Below are 20,633 nucleotides of genomic sequence, written 5' to 3' on the forward strand. Positions count from 1 at the left end.
TCCTGGGTAGGGAGAGTTTTGGACGGTTATTTGAATATGGTAGGTAGGTGGAGTCTGACCACATCCCATTATACTGAGCTGAACTGTGGGGTGGGCAAGAAGATAATAGGGTCATCCGATTATACTTGCCCCCCTGCTGGAAACAAGCCTGCCAGGGCGCGTAAAATGCAGCCCAATGTTTCCACCTTTTGACTGCAGAAGGGGAATAAAAAGGTGAAAAATTCCCTTTGAAGCTCTGGGATTAATTATCCAACAGGACCATCTTGCAAAGCATGATATTCCCATAAAATGCCCAAACTTAATGTCTTAAACATTGATAACCCATAAAACAGGAGGTTCAGTAGTCCACGTTTGAGTCAGTGTTTCCATTTGGAGATCAAATGAGTAGTAATAAATAACACTTGAATTTATATAGCACTTTGTCAAATGTCCTTTTAGAAGTACAAAGAAGGCAAATGTATAAAAGCAAATTATTGCGGATGCTGGAATCTGAAATGAAAGAGAAAGTGCTGGAAAATCTCAGCAGGTCTGGCAGCATCTGTCGGGAGAGAAAAGAGCAAACGTTTCGAGTCCAATGACTTTGTCAAAGCAAACGTAGTAGCCGTTCTGAACCTGCAAAGTTGCACAAATGGCACAGGATAAATCATTAATTATTCTTCCTTCAGTAGCAACTTGTTCAGGAATAATTATTAGCAGGAAGGGAAATATACATTTCTTCAAGTAGTGCTATAGGATCTTTAATGTACCCCAGAAGAGGTAGATGAGTCTTCGTTTAACTTCCTATTTCAATAATGATGCACTGGGTAACACAGTACTCCTTCGATAGTTCACTGGATTGACAATGTAGATTGACCTGATGTAGAACCGGTAGGTATCCTGTAGGCCTGTTTAATTCAATTTTTGTTGAATATTCGTGAAGCTCAAGGGTTGAAAGTAAGATAAAGATTTTATTTTCATTGTGATTTTGGGGAAATGGGAGTTAAATTCCCTCATTGACTAAATTGTTGAAGGTGACTTTAGCCATGTGTCATCTCAACACGTTACTGTTCATTTTGCAATTTTCCTGATTTTCCTTTAAACCTGAATGAAAATATTTTCATCTTTTACAGGGAAGAAGATAAGACTATATTTGATCATTGTAGAGAGAACAACATTGATCATATTTTAAAAGCTCTTCTATCCAAGAATGTGGACGTTAATCTGAAGGATGAGGAGGTAAGTTTGTTTTAGTGGCAAAGAGTTTTTCATTGGCTACATTGGATAACCTGTTGACCCATTTTAAATATTTCTCTAAAATATTTATATTCTCAGTGGGTTTGTCACTTGATAGAAATTTACACCAAAACATTGTGTAACAGAAGTTTGTTACTATAATTAGGCATAATAAGAAATATGTTTTCTTCTGTTTGCTAATGAATACATATACGAATATAGAAAGGACAAATCTAGTTTTGCACTAACACCATATATTATTTGTGTGGCTGTGGTGGTTTGATGTGGAGGTTAACAATCATTTCAGCTGATGAGTGTGGATTATGATGCCAGGAATGGATTTCTCTGGGCACAAGTGGTCTGATTAAAATAGCCACAGTCACATTCTGATATGTTCTTCATGTTCCACTAACACTGGCCTTTCTCTAATTTTAGTACCTGGAGGGAAAAGCCCATTGAAACATTCAAAAAAATAATAATTAGCTGAAATATAGCCATAGATTGAACTTTGATTCAACATACGTTTGCTGTTCTCATTTACTTCACAATTCACACAAGATCTGATTTTTTTGTTTTTGTTGTATAAAAATCCATTATGGTTAATTTCTGCAATCAAGTAAGTGATTTTGAAATTGCAGTTTGTTTTTTTAATTTAAAAATTATGTTTCTGGATTTGTTATCAAACAATGGAAATTATTTTCATCTGAACATTGCTCTTCCTTGATTGCCAACTAAAGAAACCACTCACATATGGATTCTCCTATGCAAGTAAAATCTAGCTTTGATGCAGAGTAGAGGCCAAATCTTAAAAGCTGTTCATCAATCCTTTGAACCAACTGAGTCCATGCTCCACAAGTGAAATGAGTTAAATTCCAAATCCTTTTCCATGAAGTGACCCTTGCATGATCCAATATTAAGAATTATTTAAAAAAAAAAAATTTAGATTATCCAATTCATTTTTTCCAATTAAGCGGCAATTTAGCATGGCCAATCCATCTACCCTGCACATCTTTGGGTTGTGGGGGCGAAACCCTCGCAGACACGGGGAGAAATATTAAGAATTCTTAGAGTTAAGTGGAGCCACAGTTAAATACTCGCTTTCTACCAGAAATTGTTGCTGAATCCCAGCAGAAATTTTTGAATGTGTGTACAATGCACTGCCTTGCCCATTTGTCAATAATGGAGAATACAGCCCAACTGCAATAACCCTATAATAGTACTGCTGAAATGCTGTTTGCATTGGTGGTGCAGTCTAGTGATAATAAAACCATTTTATATAAGTGTCTCTCTTACAATTTAATTGCAAGATTTGATGAGCGGAGAACATTTTGGGCTATTTCCAGACTCAGGTTGGCTGGACATGAGCAGTAGAGGGCAGCATCCTGTTACAACAAATGACAGCAAGCTAGTACTGTCAGTGTTCAAATCTCCACTCCCTCTCTTCCCCCTCACGCTCTCCAACCCTACTTTAAAAAAAAATATTATTTGTCACACACTTGAACAGCTGAAGTCTTTACACATTCATGGATTGAGACACATAGAATTCAGCAGGGTTCATTTGAAAACACAGATCAAATATCCGCCTTTTCATCCATAACAACTCTTTCACTCTTTGACTGATGTAATTTCAGCAACTGCTTGAATTTGAATCATGCTGTGGTATTGAAATTGTGCTAACCTCCATCAAATATGACATGTGATCTCCAGTGAGGGATTAACCCTTCCTTGTCACAAACCTATATTTATGCTTGCACCCTGGATGGTATTAGCCTGTGTTTTGACTTGCATAGGTTTCTTGACTTTTGTTTAGGCAGTAAGATGCCCTGACTATGGGATGGTTTGTGAATGAATGACAGGTTAATTTGGATGCACCTCAATAGGAATTCCAGCTCATTTTAAAGATAATTATGCACAATTAGCTGACAAAATCAGCATTCAAGGACCATTTCACAACAACCATAATTGCAAGCTTTTGCAGAATCAAAATAACCCAACTGAACGAGCTGAAGAGATTATAAGGACCCAAACTACCAGATTTTGTGAATGAAGCATATTAGTTGTTCTGTGGATAAAGTCAAACATGGTCCCTTATGTGCTGGGCGAGGCGGCTGCAATATCTGAGGCTAGATTTAACAGTCTGTCTCATTTTTCCTCCTGATTTGTGTGATCTAATTATCTTGTCCTTTTGAACCTAACCAGATCCATCATCTCACGCTTACTATGGATTTGACCAAGTTCATCCTTTGCTGCATAATTAAAATGCAACTGGTTGCTGATGGGTTTCACCACAACTATTCACCTTCCTGTGTTTTTCCAATGTTTCAGCCCTTTTTTTTTTCCTTTGAAAGCTGGTCCTTTCCACATATCTCGATCCCTAATAGCCTACATGGCTAAGTTCAGTTTCTTAATAAGTTGGCTATTGCATGTCATAGAATCTACAGTGCAGAAGGAGGCCATTCGGCCCATCGAGTCTGCATCAGCCCTTGGAAAGAGCAGCCGATTTAAGTACTCAAGTTGAGCATCGGTCACGAAGTGTCACTTGATGGTACTGCTCAGAACTCCTTCCATATCTTTCCTGATGACTATGAGTAGGTTGATGGAGCTTGGATTTGTCCTGTGCTACATAATAATAACAACTGCTGTTCAGAAGTAATTAATTGGCTCTGACATGTTTTAGGAGTATCTTGGGAATGTGATGAATTGAATTTCTTTTACTTTCAGATATCACCCCACATCAATTCAATTGTATCTGACATATTATCTCTGGAATATTTTTTGGCTAAATCCTGGAGCTCCTTTCAGATAAAATTAATTTGTTTCTGAGAGTGACATACCCTATTTTAATTTTTGTTAATTTCTTGTATTGCCTGGTCTATGGGTGTCCCTATTTGGCTGCTTGAGTGTACTGATACTCTTGATACCAGCCACTAAGCGGAGTGTTTTGGACTGCTGCTCCCTTTTTGTCTGAAAATGCCTGTGTTCTCCTTTACACCTCTGCATGACATTGCTGCTCTGACTGTTGGACTGTGATGGTAGGTGTTTAGTGGCTTCTTCATATGACTCTTGTGTTGTGCCTTCAGCCCATTACTATAGGGTGGAATATGTTAAATGAAATGCCTGTGCAAGTGCTACATTGTAACGCTGTTGCTATTTCATCCTGAAATTACATAGTGTCTGCAGAGGGAAGCTGCTCCAAAGTGTTTAACCTGTATTAAAGATGGCAGGATGGCACAGTAGTTAGCACTGCTGCCTCACAGCGCCAGGGACCCAGGTTCAGTTCTGGCCTTGCGTGACTGTCTATGTGGAGTTTGCACGTTCTCCCCATGTCTGCATGGGTTTCGTCCGGATGCTCCGGTTTCCTCCCACAGTCTAAAGATGTATATTATGTTGGGTGGATTGGCCATGCTAAATTACCCCTCGGTGTCCAAAGATGTGTAGGTTAGATGGGGTTATAGGAATAGGGTGGGGGAATGGGTCTAGGTAACGTACTCTTTCAGAGGATCGGTGCAGACTCGATGAGCTGAATGGCCAACTGCTGCATGGTAGGAATTCTATGGTAAAGCAAGAATTCACCAAAGCCTTTCTCCATTTCCACTTTTGTCAAGATTACCACCTCTCCTACCTCTTCTGCATTACAAGAAAGTTTGCTCAAAATTAATACAGCTGTTGTCAGCTGTATGGATGTTTTTTTTAAAAAACAACAAACAGAATGACATTTTTTTTCTTTCTTTTTTTCCTTTTTTAAAATAAATTTAAAGTACCCAATTATTTTTTCCAATTAAGGGGCAATTTAGCGTAGCCAATCCACCTATCTTGCACATCTTTGGGTTGTGGGGGTGAAACCCACGCAGACACGGGGAGAATGTGCAAACTCCTCACGGACAGTGACCCAGGGCCGGGATTCGAACCCGGGTCCTCAGCGCCGTAGGCAGCGATGCTAACCACCGTGCCACTGTGCTGCCCCAGAAAGACATATTTAAAGTTGCACAGTCCAGGTTTCTATTAATATGCTCAGCTTGTGCATTATGCTGCAGTTAGTCCTGAGATAGTGTGCTGTTAACAAATTGTTGCACCAGCCTACCAGCTCTCTGAACATCAAGGCTACATTCTAAGTGTACCTATGAATTCCAAAGCCACATGGGCAATTATAATGGAATGGATGTGTCATCAAATGTCAAAGATTATAGGAATGGATCTTGCAAAACCTAGCACTTTTAAAAACTCAGATTAATAGCATTTTATGTTGAGACTGTGATTTTCAATTTTTTGTAATAATGGCGTAGTGCAGATTTGATAAATGAGTGACCATTTACATTAACTATCTGTGCGTTCATTTTCCTTTCAAAGGGAAGAGCCCTGCTACATTGGGCATGTGACCGAGGACATAAAGACCTGGTTGACATGTTGCTTCAACAAAATGCTGAAATCAACAGTCAGGTGAGCTGACCTGCCATTGTTGAATAACCTATATACTATTTCTTATAATTGTGGTTGCAATTTGTAGAACTGATGTGACTGTTTTCAAAAAATGTGCACATTTAAAAATGTAATTTATTTTCCCTCTTACAGTTTACTTTAATATTGCAAGAACAATAGCAGTAGGGTGAATCTTGATGCTTCATTGCTGTGTAGACCTACAATATTGTTCTGCAAACTGAAAGTAGTTCAATAAAATAAAACAGCAGATGCACCTTTTGTCCATCATCACTTAAAGGGCAGTGTAACATTTTTCTTGTAATATTTTGAGTATTTGTTGGTGTTCTTTTAGCTCTTGGTATAATAAAGCATTCTGTTTGAAAATAATTCTGTATGGTTCCTTCTAATTTGAAATATAAATAGATATGTAAAAGTAGAACATTTGGTATGAATAGTGGTAAATTATTGGGTTTGCTTCCCTTCTAGGGTAAATACATCTAATTACTCCACACTTGGGAAATTACCCCATTAAACACCCCTGCGGATATAACACCTTCATTGTTGGTATTTCCATTATCTCGAGGGACAATGATCCACATGACTGAATTTTATTTTAAAAATGCTAAGCTAGCGATGCAGAAATACTTAACCCTGCGCTCATGATTTCTGGAATCAATTTGAATCCTGGAGAAACAATACCCATAATATCAAAGTTGCTGCACTAGTGGATGGTACATTCCAATTCTTAGTAGCTTACGAGAAAGAACCATTTGTTTATTCTCATAGGCAGTGCTTGTGGGTAACGCTGTTTCAATTTTCTGAATATTATTTATGCCCAGTATGTGGGCTTTCCTAGTCTGTTCACGTTTAATGCCCACTCTTATTTTGATTGTTTTTATAAGTTAACTTCAGAGGATATTAAGAGGCCGCTGTACTTATGTGATCACACTTATTGTATCCACCACACTGGGACTGATCTGTCACTAGCGTACTAATTTTCTTGTGTGATTGCAGTATTATGATATGAGTTGACGTTTACCGATAATGGTCTGATTTTATTTCCTGCTGCAGGGAGTGTGATAAGCGCTTATTACTCAGTGTTGTGTTAATAATTCATTTTTCAGTGACATGTGGAGTTCCGGTCTACTTCTCTTTCAAAAAGGTTGTTGTCAGAAGAGCATTAAGAAATGTATTACACTTTTAATATGAACTTTTAGTTACTTATGGACACGGATAATGCTTTACTTGTGTTAAAAACTGATTATTTTACACCTAGTATCTTATTTTTCTTTTATGTTGATGAAATGCTTGTTCTGGTGCTGATAAATTGCCAGTTTGAGGTTGGTTCGCTCTGTTGGCTAGACAGCTGGTTTTTGATACAGAGCGATGCCAACAGCGTGGGTTCAATTCCTATACCAGTTGAGGTTATTCATGAAGGTCCTGCCTTGTCAACCTTGTCCCTCTCACCTGAGGTGTGGTGACCCTCCGGTTAAATCACCACTTAGTCAGCTACCTCTCTCAAAGGGGAGAGCAGCCTATGGTCCTCTCGGACAGGGGCAGCATTTGCATTTTACATTGCTAGTTCCAATTTCTACTATGACAATTGGTCTCTGTGTATTGCTGCACATTTTTTCACAGGGAAAACCTCTCTGTGATGACTCCTTTCAATAGTCTTTCCTCACAGGTCATCTTTCCATCTCATTACAAGGGATGCCGATTAGTTAGGAGCGCTTCTGTTGCCATGTTGTCTGGCGGCCTCTGATGAGAAAGTTTTCATCGGAAGATACCTGTCGATACTGCTTGAATCTGTTTGTTCTAATGCTGAGGCCAATCTCCTACAGCAATGATCCCATTCGGTTCACATAAGAGTTCACTGCCAATGGCAATAGATCTGTTGGTGTCAAATTGCTATCCTTAACGAAGATTAAATTAATCTTGTCCGTCTGTCACCAATATGTTTTTGTTACAAAAGCTAGGAATTCCCGGTGAATGAGCTGGGGCAGCAGGCTAATTTAGGGGGGATGCCATTTACGGTTGTGAGGGATAGGTTTAGGTATTTGGGGATTCAGGTAGCGAGGGAATGGACAGGGGTCCATAAGTGGAACTTAACAAAGCTGGTGGAGGAGGCCAGGGAGGATCTTAAAAGGTGGGATACACAGCATTTAATGTTGGCGGGGAGGATCCAAGTGGTGAAAATGAATATTCTGCCAAGGTTCTTGTTTATCTTTCAGGCTCTCCCGATCTTTATACCAAAGGCCTTTTTTCGGAAAGTGGACACAATCATCTCTGACTTCGCAGAGAAGGTGCATAGGGTGGGGAGAACCCTGCTACAGAGGCAGAGGCAGCAGGGGGGGTTGGCGTTACCAAACTTGCTTCATTATTATTGGGAATGTGGACAGGGTGCAGCGGAGGTGGGAAGGAGAAGGGGTCGAGTGGGTTAGGATGGAGGAGGAATCTTGTAAGGAGTCTAGTTTGAGGGCTATGGTGATGGCAGCATTGCCAATGGCTCCGAGTAGGTATTCAGGGAGTCCAGCGATGCAATCCATGGTGAAGATATGGAATTAGCTGAGGAGGCATTTTGGGGTGGAAGGGATGTCGGTGCTAACGTCACTGTGCGGGAATCAGGGGTTTGTACCGAGGGAGTGGATAGTGTATGCAGGAGGTGGAGGGAAGTGGGGCTGGTCAAGGTGATAGATTTGTATTTGGAGGAAGGGTTTGCCAGTCTGGAGGAGCTCAGGGAGAGGGTAGAGGTGCCGAGGGGTAGTGAGTTCAGGTATCTACAGGTTAGGGACTTTGCACAAAAGGTCTGGGGGGGATTCCCTCGATTGCCGGGATACACCCTGCTGGAGCTCCTGCTGCTTCCGGATGTGGAAGGGGAGGGAAGAATTGGGGATATATTTAAGTGGCTGTGGGAGCAGGGAGGTGAGTGGGTGGTGACGATCAAGGAGAAATGGGAAGCGGAGTTTGGAATGGAGATCTGGGGAGCATGGAGTGAGGCATTGCGAAGGGTAAACGGGACCTCCTCTTGTGCAAGGATGAACCTGATACAGTTTAAGATGGTGCACAGGGTACAAATGACTTGGGCGAGAATGAGTGGGTTCTTTCAGGGGGTAGCAGGTGAGTGTGAGAAGTGTGGGCGGGGGCCAGCGAATCACGCGCACATGTTTTGGGGTTGCGAAAAATTGGGAAGATTCTGGATGGGAGTGTTTGCGGTCTTAGCCAGGATAGTGGAGGAGGAGGTGGACCCGGACCCTTTGGTGGCGATATTTGGGGTTTCAGAGAAGCCGGAGCTCATCGAGAAGAGCAAAGCCGATGTCATGGCCTTCGCCTCTCTGATTGCACGGCGACGAATTTTGCTGGAGTGGCGGTCGGCATCACCATCGGGGGTAGCAGCATGGGTAGGTGACCTGTATGACTTCCTGCAGTTAGAGGAGATAAAGTATGAGTTAATGGGCTCAGCAGGGGAGTTTGAGAAAAGGTGGGGGATGTTTGTGACTGTGTTTGAGGAGCTGTTCGCCGCGGGGGTGGGTGATGGGGGGGGGGGGGGGGTTGAAGAAGGACAAAAATCTGTAGAAACTGAATAACTGATTGTTGTGAAGTATGTTTCCCGGGGTGTTTATTTGCTGTAACCTACTTTGATACAAGTCTGTAATAAAATGCCTTTAAAAAAAAAAATGTTTTTGTTACTGGGCAAAGTTTAACATATGTAAGATCATTTGGAGAGGTGCTAGTGCCCAGGGAGTGTATTCAGTTGTGTAAAATGCTTTTCCAATTTGTAGCACTTGAGGATTGGAGCATTCTCTTTCATACTCATGCAGGATCACTTCTTGGGATTAGTTTTCCTATTTTGAGAAGTTTTGATTGAATTTACCATTTTTGAGTTGCACGATAAAATTTTGTTTAATTCTTCCTCATCTGCAGACCCAGCTATCTGGATGAAGTTGGGTCACATTCCATTGCTGGCTGCAGGTGTGAATGGGGTATTAACCACAATTATCACAGTGACCAATTACTCTGATAATGTTGTTTAGTAGGACAACGTCACTTCGGCCTTTTGTTGACATTTTAAACCCTCTTCACAAATTGTCATTTACTTGAAATCCCAACAAGGTGAAACACTCCAGATTGCAAATGGGAACTACGATGCTTTTTTTTAACTTTTCTTTGCAAATGGGAAGATGATTGAAAACAAAGTGCCAAAGTTTAAATGAATTTTTTTGTACAAGAAATTCAATTTATTTTTAGCCTCTTGAGATTTTTTTGTGTGCCATCTTCTTGAGTAACAGAAAATTGTCTGTAATTAGGGGAGGTGTGTTAATGTGATCCTGACCTAACCAAGTGTAACATTACGGTTTTATGAATTTGCTTTATTTCTGATTTAGATCTTGCAGACCAAAACTAAAAAACTTTCCTTCCTGTGGTCAATGGCCTGTCCTGTTTTGGTACTAACTCATATATGGCGACCAGGCTCAGCAGAAACTTCCATCATTGTTGTGAAATTGCCTGCATATAAATTATGCAGTTTACTATTGGAGTTGGGGGGGAGGAAGTAGTGGACATTAGAAGTGAGGTGATTCATGTGATCTGAATTTGACAATAATTATGGGGATCTTTTGTTTCGACATGCTGGGTGTGTGGTGGCTTCTCATGCCCTTGAGCAGTTCAGAACATCAACTGAAGCACGTTGCTGGTTTGAGCATGAACGCTGCAAAGCTTGCTGAGTGCCTAACTTAAATGTACCCTTGTAACATGTTGCAGTAATGAATGCATAATTAGTCCAACCATTGGGTAAATATGTTTTTTGACAGCTATAAAGGTACCAACATAAATGTGAGAGCTAGGGGAATTGAACAAAAGCAGATGGCCCATCCTAAAAACATAAAAGTTATGCTGTTGGCCCCATCTCTTCAGGCAATGCTGCAAAGCAAAATGAAAATCCAAACTTGATCAGGTATGTGGGGAAGTTAAACCACTCCACAGCATAACAGCAACTATTTGTTTAATTTGTTTTTTTCTTGTTTCTAAGGGCACAAAAGACTTTGCTGCGGATTACCAAAGGGATCTTAATCATCTAACAGTACCATAGCAATTTCATGTGCCATGGGAGGTGTGGATACTGAATAATACATTACATGAAGGGTCATGGTCACAGTTTAAGTTAATCTGAGGGACAGGTTGATGTTGGAACTATGATGCGCTAAACTGTGAAAGATTGGACAGATGATCCATAATTGGGCTTCATAAACCTATAGGTTGTAGGGAAAGAGGCAACAGGATTTGCACTGTTGTGAGGTCCTGGGATGAATTGCAGTATACATCATGACATTGGGGTTCAGGTATGTATGTATGAGGTCATTCATAGAATCCCTACAGTGCAGAAGGCGGTTATTCAGCCCATCGAGGCTGCACTGGCCTATGCCCTGGTAGAGCACCCTACTGAGGCCCAATCCCCTGCTCATATCCTTGTCACCCCTTCTAACCTTTGGGCAATATTAGCATGGCCAGTTCACGTAACCTTCATCTTTGGATGGGAAGGTTCAGAAGAAATGAGACATTTTCAATCAAACTTCCAATGCAAGCAGGAATCAGAATCCCCAAATGTTAATGATAGCCAGTGACACTCCCAACATAAAAAAAGGAAGTACCTACAATAATGTAGCTTGCTCCAGTGGGGTTATGCCTGTCCTTGTACTTTAAAACTAGAGGGTTGCAAAGGCTGCTGAATCAATTGAAAAATAGTTTTAAGGTGGGACAGAATCCATGTCACAAGACTGTTCAATATTTGATGTTGGCTATTTTAAATTTAACTGCAAAATAACCCTAGAAAGTTGTACTGTTTCCCTAATCATTGTCATATAAAGTAAGACTCACAGACTTTACATGAATTAACCATTATCTTTTTAAGGACTGGATGTTTGTAACTTTTCAAAATCAAAGCACACTACTTCTATCAGAGAATATGTCTGCAGCAAGATTTCTGCTAGTTTGTAGGAAGGGTGTCAAAAAATAATGCACACCATTCGATGGTAATATACTCCTTTCTGAGTGAAAGGCACTGAAATTTAAATCCAATGTATTTTGCTTGCATTATTAGCCTGTGTAGTCCAGCAATATAGTGGGCTGTTGGGTATAGAGTATTTCTACTGAAAGATAAATGTGGGAACAAAGCAAAAAAGCCTAATTTGTTAAATTATCTGTGTGATTTGCAGTGGTATTGTTTGATGTTCTTTATCTGCTACAGGTGTACACAGGACAAAAAGTTCAGATGTGAAAACAGCAGTTAGTCAGAACCATGAAACAAGACACCAATAGTACATTGCCCTTTTTATAGATCAGTGCACTCCCTTTGGAAAATGGCCTGAGGCCTACAGCTTTACCTTAACTCGTAGAGATTTAGGGTGGGATGACAGCAAGTTGGAAGGCAACTTGCATGTAGCACTGGACCAGTTTATTGAATAGAATTGGATCGGAATGAACTGTCTTGTTTTTCATTGCTAGCTTCCTTGAAATTGATGGTTTCCTTGCTCAAGCCTTGTTCCATTTGCATTTTTCAATATATATATATATTAAAGTAAACCTTTAAAAAATAAAATTCTTAATTATTGCCTTGACCATCCTTTTCTGACTTTTGCCCCTTTTGGAATATGTGTCTTTTCATGTTTCTGACATCTTCAGAAGAAGTGAAGTGAAAGGGTTACTGCACGTACTAATGTGAAAGAATGAGCCTGATACTACTCCTATTAGCAGTATGACCATTTGACCTAGGGGTGTCTTGTAATTTAACAGTGTGTTTGTTAATGCAGCTTTCTGGCACTGTCGCGTTCAATAACTTTGCCTTAAATGATATCACCAGAAATTTCCTTGAGGCAAACACACAATTGGTTGTTAAAGTTAATCAATGCTCTTTAATGGTTTTAAAAGGCTTCTGATGATGTTCCCTCTTGAAGATTCCTCAGTTTTTGGCAAGTTGTGTAATTTGGAGACTAACAAAGGATATTTCAACAATCAATCTGATTTGGGCTGAAGCCTCAATTTTGGCAATCATATCAAAGCTTGATACCTGGTAGCATGAAGATGTCAGCTAGTGATACCATAGCTCTGGGTTTTTACTGCAGTGTACAGTATTAGAATGCTGTGACTGAATTGAAGGTGAGAAAATACAATGGAGTTTGCACGAAATGCAATATCATACCAGGGCACCAATTATAAAGGAGTTGCCTTCCAACTTGCTGTCACCTATCTGCAATGGTGAATAAGTTAATGTTACCTTATTCATAAACCACACACCTTTCCTACCCTTCAGTGTTGACTTGCGCATCACGGTGTGCATGCAACTATATTAGCATCTCTGTATTGCAATGTTTTTCAAACTTATTTCTCTGGGACCCATTTGTAACAATCAGCCATCCTTCAGGGATGGGACCCACATCGGCCGACCTTCGCGACCCACATCGGCCGACCTTCGCGACCCACTCGGCCGACCTTCCCGACCCACGCCGGCCGACCTTCGCGACCCACGCCGGCCGACCTTCGCGACCCACGCCGGCCGACCTCCGCGACCCACGCCGGCCGACCTTCGCGACCCACGCCGGCCGACCTTCGCGACCCACACCGGCCGACCTTCGCGACCCAAGCCGGCCGACCCTTGTGACCCACGCCAGCCGACCCTCGCGACCCACCCCGGCCGACCCTCGCGACCCACCCCGGCTGACCCTCGCGACCCGCGCCGGCCGACCTTCGCGACCCACGCCGGCCGACCTTCGCGGCCCACACCGGCCGACCTTTGCGACCCACGCCAGCTACGACACAGAGTTTGAAAATGACTGCTGTAAAGAAGTTGACAATGAACTCAAGTCCCAGAGCTGTGAATTGTACTAAAGAATTATGTCAGGCCCTTCATTTATTTAATTTAGTTTATTTTGTTCAATCAAAGTAGTTAGATACTCTTCTGAATGCACTATTGTATTTAATCTTTTATGTCACGATATAACCCATTATAGATTAAATGTCTATGCTTTGTTTAGTTTAAGGCCTCCTATTTCAAAGTAAAGGAATATGGAAGGTTTAGTACTGCTATTATTTAATAAGCAATTTCTAAATAATTCATTACCGTGAGTTACCATGATGACCTATTAGATAGTTTCTTTCACAGCTTGAAGAACATGTGTAGAGGTACAGATATTGCAATCTGTTGTCAACATATGAAAGTATATTTTCTTCATTTGCGTTCGAAATATTCAAACTAATAATAATAATCTTTATTCGTGTCACAAGTCAGCTTACATTAATACTACAATGAAGTTACTGTGAAAATCCCCTAGTCTGTTCGGGTACACTGAGGGAGAATTCAGAATGCCCAATTCACCTAACAAGCCATCTTTAGAGACTTGTGGGAGGAAAACCACACAGACATGGGAAGAACGTGCAGACTCCGCACAGACAGTGACCCAAGCCAAGAATTGAACCTGGGTCCCTGGCCCTGTGAAGCAACAGTGCTAACCACTGTGTTACCGGGCCACACATGGTAACTTACTACGTTGGGAGCACAGACTATTTGTCATAGTGATCAGCAATAAAAACTGACAGTAACACCAAGAGACGCGATTATTTGGTACCGTAGAGAGAAAAATGCACCTTCTGTTTCTGCAAGATGCAGAAAGTCTATCCAAGCAAGCAATACATAAAGTTGTGTAGAGTAGTACTTTCCTTCTTTAAAATATCTACACTTGATGTTGATGTTTATTGGGGATTCTATGAGCACAGTGCCGCTACTGCTTAGCACTAATAACTCCAGCAAAACTGAACTCAATGCTAGTTAAGAAGAAAACCCTCCCGAGGCTGGAATCATATCTGGCACAAAAGAACATGGTTAGCTAGCACAGCTCCAGGACATGGTTGTTGGTGAGTGTTCCTCCAGCTGCTCCTTCAAGAATCTTCCCTTTCTTATAAGGTCAGGAGTGGAGCTGGTCATTAAGGTTGCAGTCTTCATCTCAATTCACAATTCCGCTGATAATGAATTAGACATCTCAGTCTATGACAGAACCTGGACAACATTTGGCCTTGTATTGGTAAGTGGCAGGTAATGTTCATCTCACTCAAGAAAGGCCCATTTACCTCTCTGACCATCAACTTTCTTGAATTCATAATGACTAGAAACTTAACTAGAATAGCCATATTAACACAGACACAAAAGAACGGAGAAAAGGCTAGGTAGTCAGTTGTGTCACCTGATGTCTCCGAGTATCTGCAAGCTAGAGTGCGATAGAATGTTCTTTTTTTATTCTTTCATGCCTAGGTTATCCTTTGTTGCCCATCCCCAATTGATTGTGAGAATGTGGTGGCGAGCTGTGTCCCTAAACTGCTGCAGTCCATCTGGCATGGATACACCCAGAGTGCTGTTAGGCAGGGAGTTCCAAGATTTTGCCCAGTGATAGTGAAGGCTTGACGATATAGGTCCAAGTCAGGATAGAGTGAGGCTTGCAGGGGAACTTGCAGGTGGTGGTGTCCCCACGCATCTCCTGTCTTGTCCTTTTAGGTGGGTTGTTGTTGTTTCTGGTGCTTACGTCATTGCCAGGTAGTCCATTCGGTTTCATTCCTTTTTTACTTTGTAGCAGTTCGGTAGAACTGAGTGAGTGGTTTTTTTAGGCCATTTCAGAGGACAATTAAGGGTCAACCACATTGTTGTGGGTTTGAAGTTACATCCAGGCCTCACCAGTTAAAGACAGCAGATTTATTTACCCTAAAGAACTTTAGTGAGCCTTGTGGGTTTTTGCAATCAACAATAGTTTGAACAAGGTTTTCTTAAATTCCAAATTTAATAATTAATTGAATTTACACTTCTCATTCTCAATCACTATTGAGAAGTTGTTTGATGTACCTTTATTTCTTCTTAAGCTAGCTACAGTTATTATATCTTGTACATATGCACCAGCTTAGCCTGAAGCTCAATTAGATGAATGAAACTGTCCACTGAGGGTTCCATGATGAATGTGACATCTTTAGCAGGTCAGGTTAATTTTTCTTACAAATTCTACCAATGGTCTTGGCTAAAAGGAATGAGCCTTGTGTGCAGACTCAGCAAGTTCTTTCCTGGGCTCTTCTGTTTGTACCTTGATAACAAAGCACCTATATTCATACAGAACGGTATTCCAGAACCGAACTCTTATTATGCTAAGTCAAGGTGTACCCATCTGTGACTTTCCTGTTTTAGTTTAAATTTAGTTTAAACTTTATTATTAACTGTGAGGCAAGATTCTTAATATCCAGAAGTAGCGTCTGAAACTTGTGCTGAATATATACCACCAGGACACCATAATTTTAGGTTTTATTCTCTATGTATAAAATATACTACAGTTCTAATGGATATGTCGATCCTTGTTTAATATTATGAACATTATGCTTACTCCCATGAGTGATTTTATGCAGCTTTAGATTTATTAGGAATTGATATTGGCAGAAAAAAAATCAAATTTTCCAATTAAATACTTGAATGTATAATTTCTCAAGATACTTTCTGTGTTTGTTGCCACCGAAGCTTTATTTATTATTAAAATAACATGATCCATGAGCTGCTCTTTCCATGACTCCTATGTTTGCTAATTATAATTGCTACAGTCAGAGAGAGCAGGGGAGTTAGTGAGGCAGTCTATTGGATTGAAATTCATAACTTAATTGAGGTCAGAGTCCAGAGCTCCGAGAACAAAAGTCTTAACTGGGACATGGCTGATCAATAGTAATAAATATCTGGCTTGGCTACAAGCAGTTTATTGTGAGGGATTAGCACAGTCTGTGGAGATTGAGAAACAGAGGGACTCAGAACTAACTGAGCTGCCAGACGTTCATTAGCATGATTGGTGGGATCCTTGCTCCCTTTTAGCTGCTCTGCTGGGAGATGCACTAATAACAAAATAAGAATGATTGGGACTCCACACTGAAGGCCATTTGCCTTGTTTCTTTCATGGTGTTTTTCCATTGAGCCAATTTTATCGTTTCCTTCCAACCCATTCCTACTGTTCCACAAGCCAGGAACCACCTCATCATTAATGATATTAATATCCGCTTGGACTCTGCTGAGTTCATAACAAAACCAAACTTGGGAAATGCCCAATGCTCTTAAAAGGAATGCTGGAGAGTAGGTCCAGATGTTCTGCTCAGAGCAGCTGTTGACAGCCTACTCTTGCAAACTTACGTGTTTATCTTTTTACTAACTCTCCCCATGTTCATGATTCCCATATTATTTACGCTCTTTAGTTTCCAGTCTGCTCCATGTTTTACACTGCTAGTGCTATTCTGTGTGTTGGTTGGCCAAACTTTCCCAAGTACATGTGTATGGAATTAACTGAGGTCTGACCACATTCTTAACACATCAGTAATTTGAGTTAAATGTAGACTACTAATGAGATTTGTTCTTGTGATCACTAGTGTTCTGAATGCCCTATTTAATCTTGCTCTTTTATAATAGCTATTACAGCAGTCACAGTTCTAAGCAGTTGTTGTAATTCCTCCTGTGTTCACCTGAACATCACAGTTTCAGGAATACTGAGTGGTTTCAACTGTGAAGCGACGTGCACGTGAAGAGTCTCTACGTATGCCTCTGCGCACCTGTGTATTTGTACGGAGCCGAGATATGAGTTTTCACAAGTTATGCTCGAAATGTCAGTAGTTTGCCCTTCTGCCGCATGTATAATGCAGTTAATGGAAGAGATTTGTTAAATTTACACTTGCTTGGAACAAAGGGGGGCTGTCTTAATAGTGTTCAAAACTACAAATTACCTGAGGAGCAAATTAAATTAGCAGGACCTGATCTAAGAGTTTTGTAAATGTCCAGCGGCCCATCTACCTAACCTACTTGTTATTGTTTTAATCATGATGGGTAGAGTGAAAAATAAAAAGAAATACATTGTGCCAAGGTGCGTGATAGTAGATAAGCGTACAGGTACAGTATTTATAAGTATTTAATTTGTTTACTAAAGAAACAGCCTACAGATTTCATCTGCATAATTTACTGACTAAATCTACTTAGCACAGTGGGCCAAACAACTGGCTTGTAATGCAGAACAAGGACAGCAGCGCGGGTTACATTCCCGCACCGGCCTCCCTGAACAGGCGCCAGAATGTGGTGACTAGGGGCTTTTCACAGTAACTTCATTGAAGCCTACTTATGACAATAAGCGATTATTATAATTATTACTTGGATACCTCAACATAATAAGACTGGCTTCAGTAAATACTAGATGGAAATGCATCACATGCCCCATGCTTAAAAGAGCTTGTTACATGATATTGCTGGTTTAGTATGGCTTCTGATGTGGAATATTGTTTTGCCACTCCTACCTATAGAACTTACAGTTCCTATGATCCGGAGTGCACTTTTCACAACTCAATACTTATTAATGATTGTGTGAACCAGGATTTGTACTGACACTGAAATGTCCTGTGCTGCAACATGAATTCTCCTTTCTTTGGGGAATATGGATTGTACAACACTCCACCCAGGCAAGGCACCACTTGAAGCAAATAAATTGTTATATGTCACAAAGTACACAATATATATTCATCAATATGAACAGTCAGTTTTCTTGGTTATGAACATTAACAAAGATGCCACTTCGCTATATTGCTGTAAACAGACCCACTTTCCTAGTTATTTCAAAACTTACTGAGCCAGACTTCCTGTTGCTGTCTGCTAGGTCATTGCTCATCTGAGAGAGAATGCACTAGCCCTTAAGTTTAAACACAAGGTCAAGTGTTTGCCCACCAATTCAAGCCACTACTCCAATTGAAACATCTCTTTGGTGTGCTGCTATCACATGTCTAAATCAGTCAAGTTCTTGGCTCCACAAGTACAATGAAATCTCTTGAAGAGTCTGGAATGAAGCAACATGGAGATGAATAACTGTAAGAGATTTGGTTCAGAGAAGGGAAGAAATATATTTTGCACAAGAATGTTTTGGGCAATGGGATATATTACCAGAGTTAGGGATTGAAGCAGGGACTTTGTGAACTTTTACATTTATATGAGATAAATGTTTGGAAAAGGAGAATAAAGACCTTTGGTACTGGATCAGCAGGCACGTAGGATTAGAACTACTGCTCACATGGCTTATAAACACCAACACAGGAGTTTGAGTCAAAGAGCCTGGTTTCACTGTAATTTCCATCACTTCTATGGAAGTGATTGTTTGGTTGTTGGTGGGGTGTGTGTGTGTGTGTGTGTGTGTGTGTGTGTGGGGGGGGGGGGGGGGGGGGGGGAGAGAAAGTTGGAGGAAATTTGGATTAGGGACAGGTGCGAATGGGGTACTTTATTGGGTTGAACGATTGACCACCTCACACCATCTTGCTGTTAGTTTATCTGGGATACGAGAAAATTTGCTGCTTGCTTTGTAGTTCTATTGAACAGTAGATGGTGGAAATTGAATGATACAGTTGTGCAAGCACATGAATATGTCCATTAAAATCAGAGTCCAGCTCTGGTGGTCTGTGTTTCCATACTTCTAGGGTTGTGATCCCTAACAAATAATGATTGTCTATCTATCAATAAATAACTTTAGATAACATATTCGCCCTGGATGTAGAATCATGGGATTAAAAAAGCCAGTACTCTTGTGATGGAATATATAATTTCAAAGATTTTGTTTTTTTAAATTCATTTTTCAGGATAGGCCAGCATTTATTGGCCATCCCTAGTTGCCCTTCAGAAGGTGGCGGTGAGTTGCCTTCTTGAACCGCTGCAGTCCTTGGGGTGTAGGTATACCCACTGTGCTGTCAGGAAGAGAGTTCCAGAATGCTGCCCCAGCAACAGCGAAGGAACAGCAATTTATTTCCAAGTTAGGAAGGTGAGTGACTTGGAGTGGAACCTTCAAGTGTTGGGGTTCCCAGGTATCTGCTGCTCTTGTCCTTCTAGATGGTGGTGGTCGTGGATTTGGAAGGCGCTGTTTAAGAAACCTTAGTGAGTTCCTGCAGTGCATCTTGTGAATGGTGCACACGGCTGCCACTGTTCATCTGTGGTGGAGGGTTTGTATGCTGTGGAAGAGAGAGCAACCAAGTGGTCTGCATTGTCCTGGATGGTGTTGAGCTTCTTGAGTGTTGTTGGAGCTGCACTCATCCAGGCAAGTGGAAAGTATTCCATTACACTCCTGACTTGTGCCTTGTAGATGGTGGACATGCTTTGGAGGGGGTCAGGAGGTGAGTTACTTGCCGTAGGATTCCTAACCGTTGACCTGCCCTGGTAGCCACAGTATTAATGTGGCCAGTCCAGTTCAGTTTCTGATCAATGGTAACCCCCAGGATGATGATTGAGACAGATCCTAATTGAAATGGGAAACTGAAAAGTGAAACCGAAATCCAAAACCAAAGGGAGAAACTGAGAAAGGAAACTGACCCTCCCAGTGTCTAAGTGAGCTAAGACTGAGATTGGAAACCAGAACTTTATGGTTAAAACTATGTGAAAGGAGACAGAGCCACTCAAGTTCAGTAGTAAATGATGAATCCACTGGTACTGAAGAAGGCAGAAGCTGAGAATAAGCAAATATATAGTTGCTGTAGCTGTTTACGTCATCTGCAGATAATATTGGTAGATCTGCACCATCTTGACCATTGTTGGCAAAGTTGAGGAGGGTGTATAGATGTGTACCATTTTTTGTGAGCATCATGCCTGTGGAACCTGGGTCGGTTGTACACTGCTGAGGGTCTGGTTAAATCTGAAAAGAAATGGAGTTAAAATTCTGAGTGAGGGAGACAGAGTTCTGAAGGATTTTGCGCCAGAGATTGCTGTTATGTATGCTGGATACACTGCCAAGCCAATTCATCAGATCTGTTCTGCTATTTGATGTGTAATTTACAATTTACACCACAACTTACCTGCTGATTCATCTTTAACTTATGTGGATTCTGGGGTTTAGAACATAGAATTAGCTACGATAATATTTTGTGGTTGGTTTGTTTGACTCCTGTATCGTAAAAAATATTTTGTTTAAACCCTGCAATCTTGTGGCTTCATTCTTTCA

The 20,633-nt window shown here is 40.9% G+C and overlaps 1 protein-coding gene across 2 annotated transcripts in view; it reads left to right on the forward strand.

Moving 5' to 3' along the window:
- Positions 1-20,633, forward strand: part of acbd6 (acyl-CoA binding domain containing 6) — a 571,355-nt gene that overhangs the window by 399,222 nt on the left and 151,500 nt on the right. For both annotated transcript variants that reach the window (XM_038794993.1, XM_038794992.1), the window contains 2 exons: positions 1,110-1,215; positions 5,560-5,649. In XM_038794993.1, coding sequence (XP_038650921.1) covers positions 1,110-1,215; positions 5,560-5,649 — 196 coding nt within the window. The remainder of the gene's footprint in view (positions 1-1,109; positions 1,216-5,559; positions 5,650-20,633) is intronic.

Source organism: Scyliorhinus canicula, chromosome 4 (genome assembly GCF_902713615.1).
Source record: "Scyliorhinus canicula chromosome 4, sScyCan1.1, whole genome shotgun sequence".
Taxonomy (NCBI): domain Eukaryota; kingdom Metazoa; phylum Chordata; class Chondrichthyes; order Carcharhiniformes; family Scyliorhinidae; genus Scyliorhinus; species Scyliorhinus canicula.